The following is a 26,442-nucleotide window of genomic DNA, read 5'->3' as shown; positions in this document are numbered from 1 at the left end:
ACTCTTTTATAGCACTCATCCTCACGGGACACAGCTGTGGCCTGTTAAGGGCAGGCCTGTTCCTAATCTTTGGTGATTGGTACAGCTGCAACCCCTCAGGTGTGAGGCTACCTTCTGCACTGTCTTTATTTTCTTACATTGTATCCCCCTACAAGACTCTAGTCTAGTACTAGTCTAGACTCAACTCTAGTGCTCAGTCTACACCTGCTATGGCTGGGTCTAGACAGAGCCCTGTGTCCCTGAGCCCTGGGGTTGCTGTCACTTGGCTGCTTCCCAAACTGCAGGATGGGTTTCCTACCTGCAGGAACACAGCAGTGGCTGTGTAGAACCAGGGTGTGAGTCAGATGTGCATGCACTCCTGGAGAGATGGAGAGATGGCTGTGCCACTGCTTCCAGCAGCTCCAGGGTCTCCTGGCTTCTTTGGGGCTGGAGTGCCTGTGAAAATAAGAGTGGCAGAATGGAAAGAAGGGAAAACTGGTAGATTGATTTCATACTGAAGAGACATGCAACTGTCCAAGGTCCAGTCGCTCTGCTTTTCTAATTGGCCTTCTAGAAAATGTGCTTCTGTTTTTCCCTACTTATACAGGCAAACCTTCCTAGTATTATTTAATGGTATGAAAAATCTTACGTAAATAAAGCCCCTAGATTTTTGCCTCCTAAGTTTTGCTAGTCTTTAGATCTGGGTTTAAGGGTCCTCATTTTCCCATTCTGCACCTGAAGATCTAGGTAGGGAATAAAAACTCTTAGACTGGAACAGTAAGCTTCTGTCAACAAAAGTTGATGAGTTGATGAGTACGGTAATTAAAAGAAGAAAGAGGAATGGTAGGTCCTGTAAGATGGTGACAGTGTTTGTCCTTTAAAACACTGGACTGTAGGAAAGAGACAGTAATTCCTGTATCTAACTGTCCTAATCTGATTTTTTTTTAATAGAGAACATCAGAAATGATCATTCAGATGTACCATTTTGTGATACCAGCTTTATTGCAAGATTGATTTGTTATAAATCTTCAAGTCTGTGGTCTGAGGGTTGATTTATCTTCTGTTGTTACTTTTAGATGGTGAACTTGCTCTTGGCCAAGGGGGCAAACATCAATGCTTTTGACAAAAAGGACAGAAGAGCTCTTCACTGGGCAGCGTACATGGGTAAGGCTTGGGCTGCTGCTCCTCCTTTTTCATTTCCTATTTACAAATGGGTTGCATGTCTTAAAATGGACTGGAGCAGACCTGGCCATTGAAAAGGAGTGTTGTAATTACCCTGAAGAGGGAAGGGTTCAGCTGATCTAAATAAACACTGTCCATTTATGGGTTTGCAGCTAGGAAGATCTTGGCTGTGATTTCCTTTTTAAGACAGTTAATTGTGGGGTTTTTGTGTTGCTTTTTCATTTTGGTCTTCTTATCCCGACTCTAAGTCAAACCTGAGCTATATTTGTGCTAGAAAAAAAACCCAGGTTATATTTATTTCAGTTTTTACTAAAAAGTACTTTCAGTGAAATGCAGGCAAGTGTGATCAAAAATTTAGTGGTTTATTGCAGTGTATAAGCAGCTAGGTAATGATATTCTTAGGAAATGCACAATAGACACTTTCTTCCTGTTAGGAGAATATTGTCACCTTTTATTCCAGAGTGGACAAGAGCAACTGAATATCTCCCCAAAAAATAAGTGGTGTTATCAAGTGCTGCTTAATTCAAACAGTTTGCCTTATCATTCTTTTCAAGCTAAAGGCAAATTTCTTACATTGGGACATTATAATTTTAAAATACAAGATCATCTGTGATAGTGGTCCTGCTTGTTCAAGAGCTTTTGTTGGCCAAGCTGTATATTTCAGGTTGCAGTTGGTGGGGAGCTGTGCACCCTCAGCCAGGAACTCTTTATTTGACATGTCAGAAATCTTTATTTTAATCCTGGCACTTTTAGGAATGAGATAATAGGAGATTTCCAACTGTGAGAAAAGCATATTGTGTGGTTTTTTGATATACACAGACACAGATGGAAAGGCTCTTGCCAACAACTCTGATGTGGCTTTTGAGCTAACGAGCTTTGAACTTCACTCTCTGGATTTGAAAGGCTCTTACATTGTGCTGTGCAATTCCACGCCTCTTTTCCATTTAAATGTTTTCAGAAATTCATGATGCACTTTTAAAAGTGTTTAGATAACATCTAAGGCCTAAATTAGCAATGGAGTCTGTAGTGCATTTTAGACAGAAGTTAGATAATTAGATGAGCACTGTAAATAAACCCTCACAGAGTTTCTGGAATATTTAATTATTTTGGGACACTCATTATCTATAGACTTTGTACATATGGTTTCCTAGGTCCTGTACATGACAGAGCTGCCCTTGTCATGAAAGTGCTGTGCAACCCCGATGGAGCACAACTTTGTGTGGTGTTTGACGTAATAAATGTTTAATTCTAAGGCAGACAGTTCTGTCTCAGCATGAAGCAATAAGACTGTTCCTTTTAATTTTATAATTTATTAAGGTTATTTTTTATCTCTAACAAAACCCAAGTAGTGTTAGCAGTTGTGTTTGCAGGTGACATCAATAGGATGCTGTTTTGGGAGACTTGCATTGCCATGCTCCTGTGCTCACTGTATCACTTTCTCTGTAAAAGGGAGAATAAAACACACTGTTAGCTTGAGAGAAATAAATGGAAAAGAGGTGTGGTTTTGTTCTTTTGGCAACTGGAAAATCAATTCAGTAAAGAGAAATTTGACACATTTGGAGAAGGTGAATGCATGGATTTCTTCACAAGGCCTGGAGCTAGGATTAGAAACATTTATAAAAATGCTTTTTCTTCCTTCCAGCAGCTGTAAAACTGTGGGAGCACTTTGAAACAGCAGTGAAAGGGCAGTGTGTTAACAATAAAGCAGCAATCTGGGAGAAGTGATGCTGTGGGATGGTCTATTCATTGATTACTGTCTTTTATCTTTTGAAGGTCACCTGGAAGTTGTTGCCTTACTGATTAATCATGGTGCAGAAGTGACTTGTAAAGACAAGAAGGGTTACACCCCACTTCATGCAGCTGCATCCAATGGGCAGATTAACATTGTGAAACAACTCCTTAACCTGGGGGTGGAGGTATGTGGTAATGTGCACTTTATTTCTATTTAGAGATAGTCTTGTCCTCTTTCTTATGGATGCTGCTAAAGAGAGGGACTTCTAAAGAAAAGAGGTCCCATTTTCCAGACCACCTCATTCTTCATGTGGTTTATTGGTTCAAGAGTCTGGAGATATTCTGTATTAAAGAAAGGCTGATAAGGACAGTAAATTGCAGGCCACCTTGCTGAAAGAATCAGGAGATATATCCTGTTCCTGCAGAAGAAGATGGAGTATTGAAATTTTCCTTGGGTCAGCATTTCCTTTGATACAATGAATGGTTGTTCTCAATGTATACACTGAGTACTTTACTAAACAGCAGCTCAGGCTGTTTCAGTTTACAGACCTGTATTTCCTCTGTAGCTGATAGATTGTTTTCACTCTGGAAAATAACTTTTGGTTTTCAGGGCACAGACTTCTTGTTATTGCCAATTCCTCAAAGCAGTGGTGAGATGACCAGAGGAGCCTGATCAGACAGTTAATCATAATAAAGACATTGCTTTTGCCATGGTATTTTCAGCTGACTTGACCTGCCAGAAAATTATCAGAAGTTCATGTTCACAGGCTGTTGGCTGCGAAGGGGAATAGCTGTTTCCTGTTATCAACAGTGCCATGCTAATTAGTCCCATTAAGTTCCACGTTCTCCACCACTGGGGATATGATCTTAGAGACGCCTGTGTTTCATGGAAGGCTGTTCATGCCATTCCCGAGTCTTTTGTGCAATCTCTCTTGTCCTGTTTTACAGAACAGCAGTTGAATACTAAGCTGGTCATCAAGAAGTAACATAATCTTAATTACATCTTTATAATACTGAACTACTGAAAGTGGTTTCTCATTGAAGTGTAAATATCTGTGCACTTTCACATTGTTTTCACTCAGATACCCCCACTCCCTATCCAAAATGAAACAGCCATTATGCCTGGTTCTGTTCACAAAAACTCAATAGTCGCTGTTGTAATCTTTTTAAATATAAAGATTGTGAGCTTTTGATTCATCCTGCTTTTCCACTTACATGGAAAATCTTTCCAGCTTGTTAGGAATTTTGTCATCAATATCGTCATTACATAGTCCTGCTATCAGCTTTAAGCTTCACACTGGTTTTAGAAATTGTCAGCAGGATAAAAAGTTAATAATAGGAAAGGTAAAGCATTCCAAGGGAAGCTGTCTGGGAGTGTAGTTTGTCGATGAAATGTGCTGGTGAGAGCTATGCCCTATGACAGTTCAGGCCTCCAGCTATTTCCATTTGCAGCGTGTGATGCATTACATAAACGCTAAGCTGATCTCTGTAATTTTAACTTTGTCTCCTTGTCTCATTTTAGATTGATGAGATGAACATCTATGGAAATACTGCACTTCACATTGCCTGTTACAACGGTCAGGACTCTGTTGTTAATGAGCTGATTGACTATGGTGCTAATGTAAATCAGCCTAATAACAATGGATTCACCCCCTTGCATTTTGCTGCTGCCTCCACTCATGGAGCACTGTGTCTTGAACTGCTAGTGAATAATGGGGCAGATGTTAATATTCAGGTAAAAACTTAAATACCAGCTTTACAGTTTTACTTTAGCCTATTTTGCATATCTCAGGAGGAAATTGTAACAACAGCTACAGCATGACTCTAAATCCTTGATGGAATTGGAATGATGCTGAGAATGTTGATCATGAAACTGTTTGGGTGATATTACATCCCAGCAGGGGAGCTTGCAGTGCCTTGATAACAATGAGAACTCTAAACTCTAGGACAATCACTTTCATGAAGGCACAAAAAAGTACTAAAATATAGTCCCAAGAGCTCTGTCAAAATGTTATCTCAGGGAATGGTGCTAAGTCAAAGAACTATTCCTTTTTAGTGTTTTTCTTCCCTGTATAATATAAATTTAATTAAACCTGACTCCAAAAAGTTCCCTTTCCAGGGTTGCTTGTTACCTACTTTAGAGCCCCAGCTTACAAACTTTGATTCTGCTTAGGATATCTGAATATTCTTGAAGGCACAACTTACACATCTCAATGAAGGTGAAAGGAACTTGCAGTTATCCAACAGAGGGTACTGGTATAAGTATTACAAAACTGGAGGTCTTCTGAGTTCATACAAGATTTTGACTACTTTTGTTAAAATTTTTTGAATTTCAGTTTCCCATCTATGAAGCTGGCATTTAACTTCCAGCATTTAACACCCTGTAAGATCAGTGAATAGCCAGTGCACTGTTTAAACTCAAAATTATTAAGAAGAAATTAGGGATTGTGCTTGCCAATGAAGGTGCCAATAAACCATGCCAATAAACATAAGTGATGTGAGGGGAGGCCGGTACCGCTCCCATCTATTTTCTCATTGTTCGGCTTTCCTGGTCTCAGTTTCTTTCTGTAAAACCCAAAACATTGCTGTGTACTCACTGTATCTTTGCTTTCATAAGCCTGCACGTGCTAAAGCAGTGCTGTGTTTCATTCCTGGCAGAGTAAGGATGGGAAGAGCCCCCTGCACATGACAGCTGTCCATGGGAGGTTCACGCGCTCGCAGACGCTCATCCAGAATGGTGAGTCCCTGTCAGCCCCTGGAGCGGCTCTCCGAGACATCAGGCATGTCCACTGATGCAGTCTTCAGTTGTTCTGGCCCAGAGGGCAGCTCCATGAACTTCTGCCTTTGAGCTGAACTGACAGCTCTCATTCCATCACGTCATTGCAACCCGAGATTTTGGTTGCTGACAAAATTCCATAATCTTCCAGCTGACAGTGGTCCAGATGATCTACTGAGATTCTTAACCTGAAAGCAAGAGTTCAGAGGTGTATTCAGGTCTTTTTTCTGCTGAGAAGGATGCACAATTTTCTAGTTGTCCTCCTTTGGGAGCCCTGGTGTTCTTAAGAGCTCAAACCATTTTCTCTACTCTGCACTCAGCAGCTGTGCTTTTCTCATCCCTTGCCACTGTCTCCATGAAGTGTTGAATATGTACTCAGCAGGGAGGAGCAGTGCTACCTTGTTTGCTCTGGCATAGCCAGGATTCCTGATTATCAGTCATTTTTCAGGCATCTTTTTTTGTCCAAGAATACTATAGAATATAGCAATTGTTCTTGTTGGAGATCTGGCAGAGGCCTGTTTCTGAATGACAGAGGTTGCTGTTACTGATTCTTTACTTAAGCTTCCCAGGTTGGGCTAATACCTGAGACAGGATGGTCTGGGCTTTGTTCACTGGCTGTTTTCTTGGTTGTTTTTGTTGGTTTTTTCCCCCCAAAAATCCCAACTTGGAATTGAAGTGTGAAATGTTGGAAGTAGTTGAACAATTGTTCTTTAAATGTAATGACACATTTAAACAAGATTGTGTTTTTAAATGGAGGTCTCCAGTAGATCATGATTCTTTCAGGTCATCATGCAAATTGTTATCTCTCTCCTGGGATTAAAAAAAAGTAATAATAAAAGGGGGTAGGGGCAAAATGCAAGAAACTGTGCTTTACTGCAATTTTTAGTTGTTTGATCTAATGGGCTCAGGCTTAGAGCCATTGTTTGCTCGCTGTTGGATTTCTGTGTGAAAGGACTGGCAGTTCTTCATCTGCCCCTCATGCCTCTGTACTCTTCTTCCACTTACTTGGGTTTCACTTCTTTCTTTCTTTTCTTGGTTTTCTGCCCCTCTAATTTTAGTGTCGTACACAGATCTCATTGCAAGTGACTTTATACCTCATTGCCATGGGATCTTGGGGAAGAGAGAAATGTGAATTATTTAAAGCAATAGAGTTTCATTCTGCAGTACTTAATGAGTTGGCTAACTGTGTCTCAATTTCTGGTTGCTGTCTCTAGCAGCTTGTAGAGGAAGAATGGATTACCTTAAAATTGGAAAACTGCAAGTGTGATACCTTTCTTTAAAAATGAGGAAAAAGAAAGCTGGGGAATGTTACATAGGTCAGCCAAAGTGGGCAATATCTTGTGTAGATTTCTCAGGAGTAAAGGAAGCTGGAACATCACAGTTCTTTTCTACAGCTGTTTAATAGGCTTTGTAAACACAGCACAGTTTCTGACTTTTCCATGTTTCTGGTTGTGGAGACCTCCACTGGTGGATGCTCTACCCCAGGGACCCTGTTCAAGTGTTTCACTGACCTTCATTCACCATTAAAAAATTAGAAATTAGAAAGTTTGGAAGAAACCTACATCTAGGTGTAGCCTGTCTGCCATGGGGAGGGCATGCCTTGTACTAGATCCGGTTTCTCACAGCCTCATTCAAGCCTGTCCTTGAACACTTCCAGGAATGGGGTGTCCACAGATTCTCAGGGCATGTTGTCTAGTGCTTTACTAGAGCTCTTCCTGTTGCAATTAAGCCCTGTTACCACCTGTGAATAGTGGACATGCAGTAAATATTACCATATCCTGGTGTTAGCAAGACTTCTGACACGCTTTCAGGAACCATTCTCACTGCAAACCAGCAGAGTATTAAAATACTGCAGCACTAGTGCATAACTGGTTGTAAAACTACGCTCAGAGATTAGTAATAAATGAATTGTTGTTGAAATGGAAGGTGTAGTGAGGGAGTTTCAGTTTCCCTTCTGGGTCTGGAACTATCCAGTATTTTCATTAAATGCTTGGATAATGGAATAGAAATGTGCTTTTAACATTTGGAGAAGAAAATTGTGGTTGGGAGAGACTGTTTGGCAGAAGGTGGAGTCAGAATGAAAAATGATCTGTAGAACTGGAGACAGAGGTTATAATGCAAGTGAAGCAAAAGAAAAATCACCCACAGAGGCAGGAGTATCAGCTGGACAAGTTCAGAATGGCAACAGCCAGGTGGGTGGCAGTCCCTCCAGAAGGGATCTGGGGCTTGTAGAGGATCAGGAGCTTGTTGGCCACAAGTCAGCAGTGCTGTGGTGCTTAAAGAAGTGGGTAATGGATGTCCATGGTGCTGTGCAATGTCCAGGAGTGCACAGATAGGAGTGTGGCCAGCAGGCATGAAGTAATCCTGTTTGCTTAGCTCAGCATTGGGAGAGTTAGCTGTAGTACTGGTTTTGGCTTTTGCTTCCACAAGGATGCAGGCCAGCTGGAGAGGACTGGGGGAAAGAGAGAATAGTTGGAGTGCAGTAAACCTGACTGGCAAGGAGAGACTGAGAAAGTTACAGTTCTTGGTCCAAAAAGAAAACAGGGACTTGTCTGTAATCTATCTAAAGAAAGAATCCATTTTTCCTGCTTATGTGAATAAAACATAAGATGCCAGGTTTAAATTGCAAAAGGAAAAGTTCTACATAAGCACTGTTTGGTTATGCTTTGGTAAGACACACAAAAAGCACGCAGCACATTTGTTTGCAGTGTGTTCCTGATGGCCTCCGGAGCGAACTCTAATTTACATTGTTGTACAGATAAGGCTGAGTGGCAATGCCTTTACAAATGAGGGTGCAGTTTCAGCAGATTATTTTGTAGTTTATTTCAGGACACCCATTTGTACCTTTAGCTAGGCAACAAATCGCAATCACGTACTTGACCCCTGTACATCATCCCATTGCCACCACTGCAGGTGGAGAGGGAGGTGCAGGTGCTGCTGCCAGACCATGGCTGACAGCTGAGAGCTTGCTGTGTGCTGGTCCTTGCTCTGGGAAATTCAGTGCCTCCTCTCAGTGGCTAAGAGAGCAGCTCAGGGCTGCTAATGGTGCTGAGACAAACAGCACTTGTGGTCCCTTATTCACGGTGACTTTTTCAGTGTTAATCTGTATGAAAATCTCTTCTGCAGGAGGGGAAATCGACTGTGTAGATAAGGATGGTAACACCCCTCTGCACGTGGCTGCAAGATACGGACACGAGCTTTTGATCAACACCCTCATAACCAGCGGAGCCGATACTGCCAAGTAGGTGCCTCAAGTGGAGCTGTTTGCAAGGATCAAGTGTCGTGTCCAGTGCCTGGAAACACAACTGCTTCTGATGTGGGGAGGTTAAAACTGACAAGCATAATTGCACTGTACTTCTGGGTGACATGAGACTAAAATATGAACGATTGGGAAGTGTGGAGGGCAGCAAACTCTGCTCAGTTCCTGTTGTGCCCACTTGTGTGATTACAAGTTGTACAAGCACTGCTTCTTCCCCCTGAAGCATTGATGTGGGACAGTGGTGGTAATGTACATGAAGTGGGCATGTGTGTGTGTGTATATATATATATATACACAGAGAGGATTTTTGAGTATTGTCTAGTTATGCTCAAGTTCCTAGGGTCTGTTAAAAGGAGTATAAACACAGGGGTAGGAGATTAGGGTAATGCAGTGCCATGAGGGATATCTGTACCAGGTGTTTCAGAGCAGCATCTGATTTCGTGAATCTAAGGTTTTGCAAATTACCTTCACATGTCTCCAAAATAAAATTTTTCTTTCACATAGAACATACCATAGAAATCAGGGACTTCTTTTGACTTACCTAGTTAGGAAACCCTGCTTTCAAATGAAAATGTCTGGTTTGAATTTGGGAGAGAATTGCAGCTCTCAGTATTTTGTTTATTTGCTTGGTGGTGTTCATGCAAGTGACACATTTGCCCATTCTTCTTTGCTAAGTACAACTGTCACCCTACAAACTCAGAAGGTGGAACAGATCTTCAATTGGCTTGGATAATGCAATTCCACATTAGGTTTCACCTAGTGTCACTGGGTTTTATTAATATAGCCAGCATGAAGATCTTGGTATCTTAACAGAAGTGTAGGTTTTTCCTCTCTCTTTCTCCAGTACAGTCAGTCACTGTCTATTATCTTGAGGTTTTAGGGGAAAATGAGATGCACTGGGATAGCCCACTCCACTCTTGGAATCAGGATTATCCAGTTAGAAATTTCTATTTCACAGTTGGGTAACTGGAACATTGATCAAATAAAATACTTTTTCCAGCAGCAGAAATAAGTGAAATAAGAAGTTGGCTCAGAGATAGCAGGCAGATGGAAATGATGCTACTGCCTGTGCTAAATGTGCTTTCAATATGTGCTGCATGTAAATAATTCTGGGTGAGCTCCCCAAATAGGTTTAGGAAAGAAAATTCTGCAGCACTGTTCGCAATAAGTGCAGACAGCTCGGCCAGGCTTTGAGGCAATGCACTGCAAGGGAAAGTGTGCAAGTGATGGGAGGAACCAGTGTGAACACCACTGCAGAAATGGCACACTGGGTAGCAAATGTGCAGATAGTGGATTTCAGTGGAGACCAGCCAAAAACATCTGCTGGAAATCTTGACCAAAAAGATGAATAATATTGTGTTAGATAACTAGGGGGAGGTGGAGGCAGAGGGAAATGGGTGTAAGGAGAAACAGCAATATGGAATGTCCAATGTTCCCTTAAATAAGTGAATCCATGGCTAGAAAATGCAGACTGTTTGTACAGATGCAGCAGCTCAGTGCAGCTTGCGATGTTTTCTTCAAAGAACAGGCTGTCAGATCATCTCTTAATAGATTTATTCTAAGATATAGATGCTGCTAATAGCAAAATTCAAATTTGTACAGCAGCACAAGTCAGTGTAGTGAAGCAGCAAGGAGGACATGTGAAGACAGAGAAAGAATGGGCCTGTGGATTCAGGAAATAATAAATTTTTCAAAAACAAACCCAAATAAGTTAAATACATTAATGCATAAAATCGTGGAGAGAGCACAATATATTTATAAACATCCACATTAATTATTGTCTTAAGTTTCCTAAGTAATTCTGATTTATGGTGTCTAGAAAGACAAAATCTTTTGTCTTTGGGTCTGTATCTGAGGTCTTCTCCCATGAGATGATCGTATTCTCCCATCCACCAATTGTCTTGCAGAAGTGAAGGACTGATAGGAATCCATCTGCTATTGTTCTGGAGTTTGTAATTTAAAAAAAAATCTGCTGGAGCAGACAGTAGATGATAATCTTGTCAAGCTAGTTGTTTTCAGAGGCTCCATGTTTATGTGCACTTGGAGAACTGCCAGCAGGATAATATATCTAGAATAACAAGATGCTTTGCACAAAACAATGCTGAATGAAAGACACCAAGATGTCCAGACCCAAAAGTATTCTAAGACAGTGAGCAGTGGTATGCCTAGGGACTGAACTGGCATGATTTCCTGATATTAATTAAAGTTGCTGAGTGCTCAGCTTGTTTAAAAACTCCATGTTTGCCTGATATGGAATTAGACTGCTGATAAACAGGCTCAATCTAAAGGCGCCCTTTCTTTTCTTACCCATCACGTCTGCTCTGAAAGTTTATTGTGTGATTGAAAAGAGGGAGGAAAAAGTGAAAGGGGAGGTGAGGAAAGTAGCTGGAGCAAGTAGGAAAATTAGATTGTTAGTTCTTAGGCTGTGGAAGAAAACTGATATGGGAGCCTAAAGGAAAGTGTAAAGAGTCATCTGCAAGGAAAAAAAAGAGATTCAGAAATAATATAGAGAAGATTTTGGCATTTACATTTCCCTCAAAATGGCAGTTGTGTGTGTAGCTGGTGCAGAAATTTGTGGCTCACTGGGCAATTGACTCCAAGCAGTATCTGCTCTCTTACTTCCTCCCCTACCTTGGCTTCGCCTGGAATTTTTGCAAACCATCCTGCCACATTCTGTTCAAAGCAAAATGCCAAGATTCTGATTCGCTGCATCAGAATATTTTTAACTCTCAAGAAGGCTGTTAAGGAACTACAGATAAAAATAATGGCAGCCACCAAGAAAGAATCTTCCTAGAAAAGCATGAGAAAATGTTGCCTTTCTGGAAGGAGCTTTTGATGTGCTGTGTGTGTATGTAACCTGCGTTTTCTCACGAGGCTGTTGTCCCTTTCAGGTGTGGGATCCACAACATGTTCCCTTTACACTTAGCAGCACTGAATGCCCATTCGGACTGCTGCAGGAAATTGTTGTCATCGGGTGAGTAAATCCCCCAGTGTCCCTGGAACTCCAGCAGTGTTTGTCTCTGCTGCTTGCAGCCCTTTTCCATGCTTTGTTGTGAATTATTCTAATGAAAGTGCTGCTGTGTTGGGCTGTGTGGGGCAGTGCACCAGAGCATGCAAGGCTTTCCCAAAGCCATGCTGGTAATTCCTGTGTTGTTCATGCCCAAAGCTCTTTTCTCCCAGCAGATTCAGAGAGTTTAGACTCTGGGGAGGGAGGGAATTTAGAACCCCTTTCCAAACTGCAGGAATGCGAGATCCTGTTTTGCGTTGGGGATTCTCCCCCTTGCCCACCAAAGGAGTAATTCTGAAATTATCTCCTTGGGGTCTGCACTGGCACAGGGATTTACATCTCACTGATGGTGATGATGTATTTTGCATGCAGCTAAAGTGTTTATCTGAATCTGTAGTGAAGGACTTAGGCTGGCCAAAGCTCTGGGGGTATGAGAGGGAAAATGGGTGGAAGTGTAGTGTCAAGAGAACAGGCTTGGGATCCTCACCAGAGCCCAAAGCAGAAGCAGCCAGAGCTTGCTTATGAATCCATTTCAAGAGACTCAGTAATCAGTGGCCAAATCCCAGATTCTGCTTTTTCCAGGCAAGAGTTCCTATGAGTTAAAAAATCCTGACTCAGATCATATGAGTTTTCTAGAAAACTCCTTCATTACTTATCATGTAAAATGTCCTACAACTACTTTTCCCCTTTAACTCGAGTCCTGTAGGGTATAAAAGAAATGTGAAAAATGATAATTACATACCCCATTATATTGAGACTTGGTGTGCTCTGGCCTTGACCACTAGATGGGAAGAGAAAGCACTCTGGGTGGGCAGAGTTAGCACTGTCAGGCTGCAGCCTTTGGCCTCGTGCATCTTGATGAATATCCTCACGTGCTGCTGGAAGGCTCTTCCCAATCTGACAACCACGTGCCGTGAAAACAGCCCCAGTTCATGTTTAGGCTGACTCTGTGGTTCTTCCTCATGTCCCCATGTTCTCTGTCTTCCTGTCCTGCTGTCTCAGCCTCCCAAACACCCATCCCAGGCTGCAGACAGGGGTGTGGAGGAGCTGGATGTGGAAATGGGCTCCTGTCACAGCTCCTTTTATAGCGCTGCCGGTGCCAGCAGCCGCTCACCGTCCCCGTGCCAGCCTCTCTGACTGCGCCTTGCCTTCTGCTTTCTTCCCAACTAACTGATTTTTCTGTCTCTGCGATGTTTCCTGTGGTTTAACTAGGACAAAAGTATAGCATAGTGTCCTTGTTTAGTAATGAGCACGTGCTGTCTGCAGGCTTTGACATAGACACCCCCGACAGCTTCGGGAGAACGTGCCTGCACGCGGCCGCTGCCGGAGGGTGAGTACTGCACCGGGGCTGCTCCAGGGCATCCTGGGGCACATCTGGGGCCAGCCAGCTTGGCTGTGCTATCCACAGAGGAATTCATTGCTGTGCAAGGCTGTCTGATGCCATAGTTTGCGTCATTTTAGGCTCACATTTGCCCCTGCCCTTGTGTAGGGTGAGCTGGGTTGATTTGAAGCATGCGTTTCAGGCAGAGGGGAAAACTCTTCCTTTTCATGCCCCTGAGAAGGCTGTTTCAGCTTTCAGGCCTCCCTGAGAGCCACAACAGTCTCCAGAAAAGCATCATTCCCTAGGGAACACCCAGTGAGGAGCAGGAGCTGGAGCTCCTGGCATGCTGCTGGCAGGGGAGTTACTCCTGGCCTCCATCTCTGGACCTTGTCCTTGTCCAAAAATGCAGCTTTGCAGCAGTGCCCATCAGGTTGCAGCCTTGGAGTCCAAATGTAGTTCATCTCCCTCTCTCCCATTTTTCAGGTGCAATAAGTTTCTAAAAGAAAAACCAATGAACCAAAGCAACAACAAAAAAAAACCAAAACCAAACCCACAGCCTCCAAATTAGAAAGTGAGAAGGCTTCCCCTCTCTTGGGGTGATGCGTTCCTGAAAAGTGGTGGGAGGGCAGAAAAGTGAAATTGAAGTGGAAATTGAAATGCTTCAACTTAAGATGTAAATGTAGCATTCAGTTATTTTAAATATTTCCAGATAATCCAGTCAGTGAAGTGTTGAGAGGTTAATCTAGCAAAAGGACACAAAGTTTGGCAAGCATTGAGTTTTGACTTTTCTGTTTGAGTACTTTATGGCTCAGAAGACTGCTGAAATGGAGCCTTGGCTACATTGGCTTCTCTGTGGTTATAACAAGCAGAAATGCTCATCCACAGCAAATACTTGGCAGTCATTCTGGAAGTTGCTTTTTCTTCTCAGAGGACCAAAATCTGTATTGCAAAATTTTTGTTCCTGAGGGGGGAAAAACCCCAAACCCTAATAAAATTCATCCAAATATTGGTTTATTATTGTTTTGGTATTATTCCTCTTGATACTTCTTTCACTTTCATGTAAGAGGTATGACAGTTACTTGGATGGAGATTATTTTAATATAGTTCAGATGCTACCTCTTTGATAAGGCTGCACCCCAGAAGGATACTAAAAACATCCTGGAAGTCATAAAGAGAAGGACAGGCTTCAATAAGAAGCAAAAGTGACTCATGAAAATAAACCATATTTTCCCAGTGGTTTATTATGATTGTCATCACTAGCAAGTGTTTGTATTTTTAGGTCATTGTGGTGAGTGTTCCATAGTTATTTTATGCAACAACAATTTAGAGTTGGGATTGACCTACACCAAAATATTGCATTATTGCAGCCAGTCCCTTTTTTTTCTGTAGCTGGAGATCTACAGAAGCCATTGGTGTATTTCCTGACACAGGCCTCTTACTGCCATTACATTAATGGGAGTTGCATGGGTGCTAGAGAAAGAATTTTAAAGGTCTGCTTGTCTGATTGTGAGCACAAGTGATGCCCCTGTGAAAGACAAGCCGTCTTGGAAAGTGCTGCACCACTTTGTCACTTGCCAGCTTGGAGTCCTACATTTATTTGCTTCAATTACAAAAGATCTCAGAATGCAGCTGGTTTGTGTTCTATTAAAAATTACCTGGCTTTAAACAAGACGAAGAAACAGCCAGGCTGTGGGAAATTCTCCTCCACTTTTATAAATGCAGTGTTGATGTGACAATCACTATAACAGCCACACCCCTTTGCTAACAAAGCACTTGGAGATGGGCTTAAATCCATCAATAGTCAACAAATCATATCTAGGTAGAGTACACCTACAAGTGATTCTTGTGATTATATTTCATTAAATAAACAGGATTTGAGCAAAGTGCTTTCTGTTGAATGCTCTGCTGAGTGGGGGTGGATTTCGTTAAATGTCACCTCTTCATTATTAGACTGGCATTTCATAAGCTAGCAACAACTTTATTTTAAAGTTCCCTTATAAAATACCAGGTCAGAATGGGTGCACTGCAGTACAGCTGCCATTGAAAATTTCCAAACATACTGATCACATTTACTGTGCTCTCTTTGGAAAATTAATTATTTTCTTCTTCAGAAGAGAAGTTTGAGGTTTTCTAGTGGAAAAAAAAAAGAAAATAATTTCTTTTTATAGAGCTTCACTTTCTGTTAGATTGAATTTCAAGTTATAGTTTTTGCACAGCAAATAATACAAAAATAACTAGAGTAACTTTTTCCTTTTGGGGGACAGGGGACAATGCAGGTGTAAGCTTCTGCTTTATTCACCTTTTGTTTTCTTTACTTCTCTTTCCAGTAATGTAGAATGTATAAAACTCTTGCAAAGCAGTGGAGCAGATTTTAATAAGAAGGACAAATGTGGAAGGTAGGTGAATTACAAAGCTCTTTTAAAAAAGAAAGACTCTATCAGGCAAGGAAGAAAGGCCACCTCTGACTGAAAATCATGTGTTCTATGAAAAATGGCAGCAAAATCAGGTAGTTTGGCCTTCTCTGCAGAACCCTTGCTGCTACAGTTTCATGCCAGCCACACAGGTGCAGGCTTCATTAAATCCATTATACCTATCCCACCCTCTTGAGCTTTTCTTTTTAAAAATATCACAGCTTTTCTTTTTTCCTTACTGCCTAAATTCTTGTGCTGTTGTGCCCAAGACAGTACCTGAGCTGTTATGGCAGGACAGCTGCCACTGGATGTGCTTCCCAGAGGGTTTTCCTCCACGGAAAGCGTTGCTATGGGTGTTGCCATGCCAGCTGAGCAAGATGCTGTGATGGACACGGTGCTGTGCTCTGCCTCCCAGCTGGGAGGGGCAGCGTGTCTGCAGAGCCACAGCAGGGGCTCTCACAGGCACTGGGCTGCTTGCAAGACACAGATTGATGCTCTGTGTCCTATTAGGCTTTGTAGCAGCACCAGAACTTCCTGTTAATGCAATATTTTGTTAAATTTCCATGAATTAAAGTGCTGATATTGACTGATGGAAATCTGTAGGAACGCAGCAATGAAGATTTATCTTTATTCTCCTCAGTACATGTTGGAATATGAGGTAACAAATTGCCACTTATGTTCCAGGACACCTTTGCACTATGCAGCTGCAAATTGTCATTTCCACTGCATTGAGACCCTGGTGACAACAGGAGCCAATATTAATGAAACAGACGACTGGGGACGCACCCCTTTGCACTACGCTGCTGCTTCTGACATGGACAGAAAGTAAGGGAGCTCTGGGCAATTCCTGCCTCGAGTGTTTCACTAAATCATTTCAGTCTCTTCGTGGTGCTCTGCTGTTTGAGCCAAAAGAATGATCCCACTAGCAGAGGAATTTCTCTCAGATGTGTGCATAGCTCCACAGAGAGTTGCTGTGCCTGGAAGCCAAGCCCCCAGATAATGTGGCATTTCAGCTCCACGGTTTACCTCTGAAGGAGCACACAGTTCTGCAGCCAGCCTGCCCTACGGAACTGTTTTCTCAGTGTTGTGTCCTCTGTTTTCCTCTCTGTGGTTTCATCACAAGATTAAGCTCAGAGAATTTTCTGCATTTGCTTTGCAAGTCCATCAGAAGGGATAGAGCAAGAGACAGCAGCAGGAGAGGTTTTTTGAGGAAGACTGCAGTGACAGACATTTGGCATTTTGACAGATTGGTGGGAAGGGTGGGATGGATCTCACCATCAGTCTCACTCCACTGTCAGAGCAGATAAAAATGCTCACCCTGTCCAAACAGGTTGCCTTTTTAGAGAGATGTCTGAGGAATAGGCTGTGTCAGAATGCAGTGATGTTCTTGTGAGAAGGAGCTGCAAGACTTAGAAATGCTGTGGTTACTGGCTGCAGTTTTAATTCCCAGATAGTGGAACATTCTGCCAATCTTTTCCTTATAACACACTGTATAAACCAGACTCAATTATCCTGTTCTCTCTCTTCAAAATTGTTAGCAATCTGTATTTATTTTTGGTTCATCCTTTGTTTTTCTGTCTCACAGTGTCTCTAGACACTAAGGATCTAGTTTTTGCTTTCTTGTATAGTGAGGTCTGGTGAAAGTACAGCTGCATCTCTGCCAGCAGAACACCACCTCAGTGCCACGCCAGGGGAAGTTTGGTTTAACTTTATGGCAGAGTTCTGAATGCCACATCAAGAGCTTCTTCATCATTTTCTGTGATAATACTGATATAAAAAATGCCTTCCCCATCACCCTCAAACCTGAACAGTGCTGGGGAGAAGGAGGCAGAGTCATCAGAGGTCTGTGCTTGGCATGAAAAGCAGCATAAGCTTGTAGGAAGACTTTCACCACTGCCTGTTTCTAATTCTGTTTTACCAGGGTGAGGTGTTACTTGGGGGGTTTGAGAATGATGATTCAGTGTGTGTTTTTCAGCTTTTGGTTCTTGGTAGGTGAGGTTTCTGCATTTAAACAAGCTCTTGGTTAACTTCAGGATGTTTCTACTTTTATTCCTCATTTAAAAAAAAAAAGCTTATTTTAGTCACATCCTGAACTTTGGAAGAAGTATATGGCTTTTATTTGTCCTCACAATCCAAACCTAAATTGATTCTGATGTGGTGATGCTGTCTTCTCATTAAATTTTTCAGTTTGAGATGTTCTGGAAGAAGCCTTATTACGTAGATCAAATGCTATTTGCAGACCATGATTTTATAGGTCAGCAAATCTTTTTTTTTTTTTTTCCTGCTGAATGTCAAAAAACTTGCAAGGTCAGGCGATCTCATTCCAAAGAATATTCATCATTAACTCTGGATGTGGGTAGTTAATGAGCAGGGAGAAGAACCTGACTGAGATCACACAGTGTTGCCAAGATATTTGACAGAAAGTGAGGCCAGTCAGCTAATGCAGACTCAAGACAGTGATTTAGTATCAGTGATTAAAGTTGCTCTAAATCCTAAATGCTAGAGAACTAGCAGCTTACTGCAGGAGAAAGCAAGGTGTAGTATTCCTGAGTTGCTCTGGAAAGGAAAAAAGTGCACAACATTGCTGCAACAACTTGTGTAATCCTCATAGCTGGCTGGAGGAAGTCAGCTCCTTGAAGAGGAGGTTGGGGGTGGGAGCAGATTCCATCAAAATCACCGGTGTGGTATTTTGAGAATTAAGTTGCATTTTTCTGTCCTCTGTGCTAAGAAGAAAGAATATTTTAGGTAACTCCCATGAAAATGCTGAAGAACTTGAAAGAGCCACTGAGATGAAGGAAAAAGAAGCTGCATTGTAAGTTTGGTGTCACAAATGCAGTTAGACTTCATTCCTGGAGAATGCCACGGCTTTGGCTTGCAGCCTTACACTCTGCTCTTGCTTGTTCTTTGCTCTGCTAAAACAATGCTTGGCTTTAATGAGGGCTAATCTAAAGGAAAAACTCCATGCTTTTCTCTGTGCACATATTCCCTGGTATTTCTGTTTCTGTGCTTGTTGCTGTTTTCAATGGAAGATGTACAGCTTCAGTAATTTTATAATTCTTTAATATCATGTGCTTTAGTGTCACGTAGTGTCTTTAGTGTCATGCACAGCACAGTCTGTATGTTGCAAAAAGAAGTAGCTAATGGCTTTCTCAATGCATTCACTTGGATTAACATTTTCATCTATCTGCTTAATGTTTTTTTTTTTTTAATCCCCTTTATTATATAATGGCCTTACATTCACTCCAGATTACAGGCTAGGCAAGGAGGTACTAATAACAAAATGACAGTATCTTGATGGTATAAGAGAAAGTGGCAAGAGCTAGAAAGAGCAAAAGGGATCTTTTGAAAAACATTATTGAAAAAAAAAGCCAATGAAGAGAATATGTTAATGTAACTTAATAAAATCTTTTTTCTCCAGCCTGCCCTAGTGCATGTTTGGAGACTGATGGTTTGATATTTGAGTTTTTGTGTGAGGAGTAGCAGTTCTAGGCTGTTTATGTCATGTGCACAGAAGCTTTCAGGTTTTGTAACAGAAAATTAATTTTGTAAATTAGAGTAGCCACAAGAGTTAGGTTGATTATCTTTTCCATGAAGTTGATCTTCAAAGCCAAATGGGGATTTTCTGTTTAAAACGTGGTGAATGTGAGGAGCTATTGGTGAGAAGTGATTTGCTGCTCGAAGTACAGGATTCACTGCCAGTGTTCAGTGCCACTTCCAGCTGCAGCGAGGGATGAGCCTGTTAAACTGTGTGAGCCCACATTTACCCAGTGAATTGTCCACAGGTGTCTCGAGTTCCTTCTCCAGAACGATGCCAACCCCTCCATCCAGGACAAGGAGGGCTACAACACCGTGCACTACGCGGCTGCCTACGGGCACCGGCAGTGCCTGGAGCTGGTGAGTGCCTGCTCGGGGCTTCCCTGGCTGCTGGTAGGGAATGTGCCTGTGCCAGGATGGGCAGCTCCCCCACGGCCACTACTGGAGCTCTTTGGATAGTAAGAAATCCGTGGAAACCTGAAATATGGGGCAGTAACCACAAATATTTGCACCCATCTTAAAAATATGTTTATCTTGATAATCAAGTCCTAATTCCAAAACCTGGTGCTTAAGGGTTGTCTTTGAGTGAAGTTTATGTATGCACAAATTAATTTTAAGTGTGATCAAAATATTCCCCGTGTATGCCTAAGTGCCAGGAGTAAGGGACAGTTCCTGGTAAATGACAATGAATGTGCCTGATCCACCTGGCCCTTTATTTGATCTGCATACTGAGGGAGTAAATAACTTTTGCTTCATACCTGCAGTTTCTTTTTTGTCTCTGGCACAACAATGGCAACATTGATAAAGTTACCATAATCAAGATCAATCAACCTTATATGCAAAGCAGCTGAGAATTTTGGAGTTTTTTGAATTTTTTTTTAAATTCCTTTTTTAATATTCTGGGCCTGAGTGATTAGTAATTGCATCTTCTAAGATGCCAACAATTTTTAGCCAAACATTGGATTTGGGAAATGTATAGAATGGATTTATAGATGTATCTGACTTGTTAAAGTGTCATTAAGGTGAGAGTTAACTGTTTGATATACAGGATGATCCAAAATTATATATATTATATAAATTACATGTATTATTACTATATACATGATATAGGCTATATAATAGTATATATTGCATATAAATTGACTTTCATTGCTTCCAAAAACTAAGCTCCAATTGGAAAATTTTATAGCTGTTTATGCTTTAGTGAGAACACTGTGTGTTGTTTAGTGTTACGTGTTGTTTGGTTCTTTCTTTCTGTGTTCAAGAGTCAAGTATTTCGTTTTTGAGAAGGAGCTCTGCACAGCACATGCTGCTTTCACACCACACGTGCCACAACAGGAAAATGCTGCAGCTGGTTCCAGCAGCTTGGGAACCTGGGGCAATAGCTCTGCCAGGGCAGGCCTGGGGCAGAATTTCAGGTGGGGTGTTGAGCTTTTTTAGCTCCCACCTGCAAGCAAGTATATTTAGGACACTTTAAATAGCTCTGCTCCTTGCTGCCTGTGGCAGTGAGCTTGGCCTTGCCTTCTCCTGGCACTGATCTCTGTGACTCTGCCTGTGGGGCTGGAGGGGCAGCATCTTCACTGGGGATTCTCTTTCAGCCTCCCTGTCAGTCCCTGTGTGCTGTGAGGCACAGATTGGGAACAGAGCAAGGCCCCCTCTCTTCTCTTGTGCTTGTGGCTGGGCACATTTTCTGCACATCTCAGTTGCAGGCAATGATCTGCTGTCAAATCCTGGCATTGCTGAGGCTGGGCAGACAGAAGGAAGAGCTGGGAATGCAGAGCATGTCAGAGGTGTTGGGTTTTCTTTTCATCTGGTGGTGGATTTTCTTTTAATCTGGTGGGCCAGAGACAGCTGTGCAGCAAATGTTCTGTATTCAGGCAGAAAAACTCCAAGTTCTTCCCTGACAGTCTTGCTGTATTTGTGACTAAAGCTGCTGTATGGAAAACCAAGGTCAAGCATCATTTACAGAGTTAGAGTCACACAGCTGTTCTGTGTACAGTGGTGAAAAACGACTGCCACAAATTTTAGTCCTCTGCATGCACAGGATCAGTGTTTTGTGCTGGGGTGCCAGGATTTTTCCATTTGGGGAGCCAGGATTTTTCCATTGGTGTTTGGAGGGTAACAGGCATGTCATTTTCTCTCTGGAATACAAAGGGTAAATGTGTCAGAAAGCATTTGTACTCATCCAGCAGCAGGACCAGGATCTGTCATCTTTGCACCCACTGGCAGAAGAAGCTGACTCAGTTTTTTTATCAGGAGTTACCAGGTCCTGAGTTTAACAACTTTACATTTGATAACTCCAACTAGTTGATACAGGCACCGCCATTACACTGATTTCTTTGCTATGCTGGGATTCAGGATGGCAAAAGGGCTGAAAGCAAAGTCAGGTGGGATTATGTAAATAAACCATTATTTTTCAGTGCCATATTAGCTGTTATTTTACTATTTTATCCCCTGGGTAAATGTTTTTGTTTATTATTGATAGCTGATAAAAATATCTATAAATATGAAAATATCTAGGAATTATCTTGCCTAGAACAAGACAGTTCTTTATGGGCCTAAAACTTGTTAGAGGAAAGAGTTCATATAAAATATGGAACTTTAATTGTGGTCAAAACTAAGTCAAGATGGGTGCCACAATAATCTTGTTTTTCTGTAATAATGATTACTAGTATTTCTTTTCACACACAATACCAAACTTCAGCAAATGTTAGGGAATTATTTTGGTGTTCCAGAATATGCCAAGTTTGTAAAAGACCTTGTAAGATTATTTTAGCAGGTATTTAAGTTTTTTTAGTAGGTATTTAAGAGAACTTCTTTCTAAAGAAATGAGTTCTTTCCACTGGTGTGTTATCCAGTGGAGTTTTTTTTCACTGGGCAATTTGGTCTGTGCTCTAAGCACTACAGTTTGTCAGCATTATAAAATATTTACACATTTGAATGCAGTTAGGGAAGGACTGGTTTATCTGTAGAAACATATTTTCATTCTCTGACTTTTGTGTTTCCCTTGAGTCCAATACCTTGGATGGAACTTAGCTACATTTCTTTGTGGGGAGGTATTGGGAGAAATAAGAATTAAGAGTGAAAAGGTCATATCTTTGACTCAAACCAAATTTATGTTCTGTGTGTTCAACCACAGAGCTCAACAAGAGAAGGTTTTTCCTGCAGGACCTTTAGGTTGTCTGGAATATTAGTGGGGTAGTTGCCCTGCTATGAATGATGTGATGTTGCTAAAAGAGAAGAGTGGAAGCTGATTCCTCAGCTGTCTCTCCATCTGTAGGGAGCCATTCACAGAGGCTGAGTGGTGTGCTTGCAAGCCACTGGAACTCCCACCTGCCTTCCTGCTTCCAGAAATAACCTCAGGTTTGTTTAGGCTGGGGCTGACTTTGCTGTTGGCAGTCAGTGACACCGGTCATCACTGCTACCTGGTATTTTAGTGCTGATCCCATCACCAAACTCCTTTGAAAAAAAAGAAAAATATTGTGGGGTTTTTTACATTGAAATGATCTCTTGTCACAAGAGCTTTATTGGTGTAAAAAGAGTGGAATTTAATTTGTAATTTCACATTAGAATTCTACCTGGGGAGACAGTCAAGCACTTTGTGCTGATAAAACCAGGTTTCTGTGCAATGCTAGACCAAACAGAATGAAATGCCTGTCTCCTCCAGTGAAATCTCTTCTCTGACTGTAAGAAATTATGGATACTTTTTCTTTTAATCTGCTCTTCTCTTTATTCCATCAGCAAATGTAATTCCCTCTTTGACTAACAGAAATTGATTTGTCACAGGGGCTACATCATTTAAGGACGGGAGGAGAGCATGGTTTAACCAAAAGCTGTGCCAGAAGAAAAGGCAAACCCCTCTGTGTGTGCTGGGGAGCAGGGGCTGAGGGAGGTGTGTGGCCAGCACACACTGGGCATGGGGAGCTGGGGAGCCCCTTTATCAGAGCAGCTCTGCACTGCAAGGCAGATAAGCCATGCCTTCAAACACTTGGCTCCTTAACCTGGGGAGAAATTGCAATCACTGACTCCATAAATCTCCAGTGTGGCTGCTGCTAATTACCTGTCTCCTACCAACACAAATGTGTTCATTCATCCATCTGAGAGCAGGACCTGGTAATTACTGATAAGTGACTCACAGCAGGGCTGGGATAGGTGGTGAAAAGCTTTTTCCACATGGGGATCTGGCTCCAATGCTCATCCAGTGGCAGCCCCTGGGCCTCCTTCTGACCCAGATCTCTTTATTCAGGGGAAACAACCTGGGTTTTCTCCTTCCTAGTTGCCTGTCTGTCTCCACAACCAACACCCTCTTCCTTAAAGGGATCACGTAGTCTGAGCCAGGGGCAGCAGTGTTTTGTGTGAGGAATTACTTTCTACCTGTGTCTCTGAGAGCTTTTCCATGTGGAGCAGAGAAGCACAAAGTCATTAACTTAAGTGGTTCTAAAAAGGAGAAGAACTTAGGAACTTAATGCTCAAAAAGAACTTTAATACACCTAATTTGTCTGTCAGTTGTAGAATCCCCCAAATCACAGTATACTGATTTAATTGGTTGAGCTTTGATGTCAGCATTTATGCAATATGTACCCAGATCCACTGTTTAAATAATCAATAGGAGCCCATATAGGCTAGATACACTGATATAAGTTAGTTTATGGAAGTGCAATTTGTCTTAGATTTTATGTTTTGGAAAGCAGATAATTTGGATTCTAAAAATGTTTTCTAAAAAGCTAATGCTGCTTAGGAAATCAACAAGGACAGGAATTTACTGTTTGCCCTGGCCCCCTGCTGGCACTTTGCCATGTAGGATAGAGTATTGCTTAGCATCTCTGGGGTTTATTTTCTGCCTCTCTGACACATCTTGTCTTTTTTAGTCTGTGTTTTTATTTTCCTGGGGTGGAAAAGCAAGACACTCTTTTGATAGAGAACAGCAAGGCCACTGCAGAACTTGAGGAGACATTTTTCCTTCAGTTAGGAAAGAGATCATGGACTTCTGCCATTCCCTGGAATACCTTTCTGTGTATCTGTGTGTGTGGTGTTTAAATGTTATGTGTGAAGAATATCTGGCTCCCTCAAATCTACTGAATCCAAAGAAAAGGACATTTGATCAAGGCATATTGCATTGCATTAGAGTATTAGGCTCTCAGAAAGAGCTGTGGTCACTGGGATTTTAGGGGTGCAGTCGGGTTTATTTATCCAAGGCAAGATGTTTGCCTGCATGAGCAGACTTTCAAACAGAAACTGTCACTGCTTTATTGGTATTTGTAGGTTTGCAAAGCAATCTCACTTCATTAAGCAAAGCCTCCCACTGTGTGTGTGTGTGTATTATATATCTGTTGATCTGTGTTTTGTCAGTTGAGGAGATGGATCTTAAACACTGTCATTATTCTCCCCTCTTCCTTCCTGCCTTATGAATTAATTAACCTGATATCCATCCACAGTGGCTGTGGGGTCATTGCTCCAGGAGTATTTCTGCTGGGTGTGGACAGTGCAGGGATGGGACACACAGGCTCGGGTCCATGGTTCTGTTCATGCACTGCTTGCAATGCAGTTATTGTACAGGAAAAATAAACCAAGAAACATTTTCAGATTACCATTACACTTGGGTGTTTCTGTCTTTAATTATTCTCGTTCTAATTGACATTTTTAATTAGATTGGAAGCAAAACTCCCTTGGATATAGTGAGTAAATGAAAAGCGATTGCATGTTGTGTATCTTTATTTCAACTTCTTAGTATTTTGCAAATCCTTGTATTCACTCTGGTGAAGCCTGAGGAAGAAGAATCACAACTCTTAACCAGCATGCCGTGTACTTGAAGCAATTGCATGTGTGCTGCTTCTGCTTCCATTGGAATTCCTCCTTCCTGCTGCTTGCAGGCTCCAGCTTTGCTCAAGGCTGTTGCTTCTCCTCAGTCAGTCTCAGGGGCTGTGAGTCCAGTGCACGTAACTGGCTGGCATGACACTTCCCTGGATGTTAAAGTAACCCTGCATTTGGCAGTGTGAAATGGAACCACACTTGGCTGTTTTCTGGAAGTTTGTCGCCAATTTTAAAGTGTTTTGGAGAGGGAATGTAAATTACGTGGCTTCAAGCGAGCTTTAATTTAAAAAGTACTTGTGTGTGTTTCAGAGTAGAGGCTCAAATGAGAGGAGAGTAGCAAAAATAACATGAAATGCATATTTTAAAAATTGATTCTCACTGTATTTCACCAGTCCTCAAGTTTTCTCTCTAAAGAGGAAACTCCTAATAATTTCTCTCAATATAAGCCTTCCTATACCTTTTGCACAGCTGTATGATTTTGCAAAAGAGAGTCCTTAAAGGAAAGTGTGAGGTTTTGCAGAACCTCTGAGGTAGAATTTCTGGCCAGAAAGAAACATGATATATGTGATTTGAGTATGACAGTCCCAGGTTCAAATCTCTGCTCTGACTGACAAAGGAATTGGACTTCTCCATCCCAAGGAGTAACCAACACATTATGCCGGCTGGTGCTGGGGGTGATCTCTCACTCTCATTTGGAGCTGTTCTGCATTGTTTAAACACTCACTGGGTGACAATCACCTGTCCCTATGAGCCACTGAGTATGGCACTTCTGTGGCTTAACATGAAATGATTTTGTATGGGGTGGAAGAGCTCCCAGGGAAGATCAGAGCCCCAGCTGAGAACAGCCCAGGGCCTGGAGGCTGCTCGAGTTTCAGATTTAGATATGTTTAAAGCCCTGAACAGTGTTCTCTGACATGCCAGGTAAGTGTCCTGTTTGCATGGTGGTGACTGTTCTGCTGGGTATTGGGTACTTAAATTTTGTACTGGAGGAGTTGCACAGAGCTACTCACACATCTCTTCAGGTTCAGCCTGAGCTCTTGTGAAAATACTTCTTGCTTAAGTTAATTTAACTTCACCCATATCTGTGCATGTGAGTGAAAATGATGCCAGTACTGATGAATTGGATTTTTAAAGCCTGATCTTAGGAAAACATCAGCACTAGGTTAAGAGGCACATTGGTTTTAACCTGATCAAATTAAACTAATTTGATCATGTGTATTTACGAATATGGAGAGAGTTTACAGGATTGCTTGTTCCCCTGAGGATATATTTGTGCCACTTCACCTTTGAATTTTTCATCAATTAGGAATAATTCTGAGATTTTTAAAATGTACTTCCCTGATTAGAGATAAAGTAGTGAAGAGGTTCATTTTACTGCTCTATTCTGTATCATCAGAAACAACTGATGAGGGTTTTCAATCTTGTCCTGGC

At 41.8% G+C, this 26,442-nt stretch overlaps 1 protein-coding gene across 14 annotated transcripts in view; it reads left to right on the top strand.

Moving 5' to 3' along the window:
• ANKRD44 (ankyrin repeat domain 44) overlaps positions 1-26,442 on the top strand; it is a 131,966-nt gene that overhangs the window by 80,848 nt on the left and 24,676 nt on the right. For 5 of the 14 annotated variants that reach the window (XM_074548219.1, XM_074548224.1, XM_074548218.1 and 2 more), the window contains exons 6-17: positions 1,056-1,143; positions 2,935-3,077; positions 4,415-4,627; positions 5,551-5,629; positions 8,795-8,909; positions 11,819-11,901; positions 13,147-13,264; positions 15,583-15,651; positions 16,351-16,491; positions 18,395-18,478; positions 19,449-19,560; positions 24,849-24,875. In XM_074548219.1, the coding sequence (XP_074404320.1) occupies positions 1,056-1,143; positions 2,935-3,077; positions 4,415-4,627; positions 5,551-5,629; positions 8,795-8,909; positions 11,819-11,901; positions 13,147-13,264; positions 15,583-15,651; positions 16,351-16,491; positions 18,395-18,478; positions 19,449-19,560; positions 24,849-24,875 (1,272 nt within the window). The remainder of the gene's footprint in view (positions 1-1,055; positions 1,144-2,934; positions 3,078-4,414; positions 4,628-5,550; positions 5,630-8,794; positions 8,910-11,818; positions 11,902-13,146; positions 13,265-15,582; positions 15,652-16,350; positions 16,492-18,394; positions 18,479-19,448; positions 19,561-24,848; positions 24,876-26,442) is intronic. The other 9 variants (XM_026795752.2, XM_026795751.2, XM_026795753.2 and 6 more) reach the window with 7 other exon arrangements.

The sequence above is a fragment of the Zonotrichia albicollis genome, chromosome 10, assembly GCF_047830755.1.
Source record: "Zonotrichia albicollis isolate bZonAlb1 chromosome 10, bZonAlb1.hap1, whole genome shotgun sequence".
In the NCBI taxonomy this organism is placed as follows: Eukaryota; Metazoa; Chordata; class Aves; order Passeriformes; family Passerellidae; genus Zonotrichia; species Zonotrichia albicollis.
The sequence above is the reverse complement of the archived record's forward strand: the minus strand, read 5'-3'. Positions and strand labels throughout refer to the sequence as shown.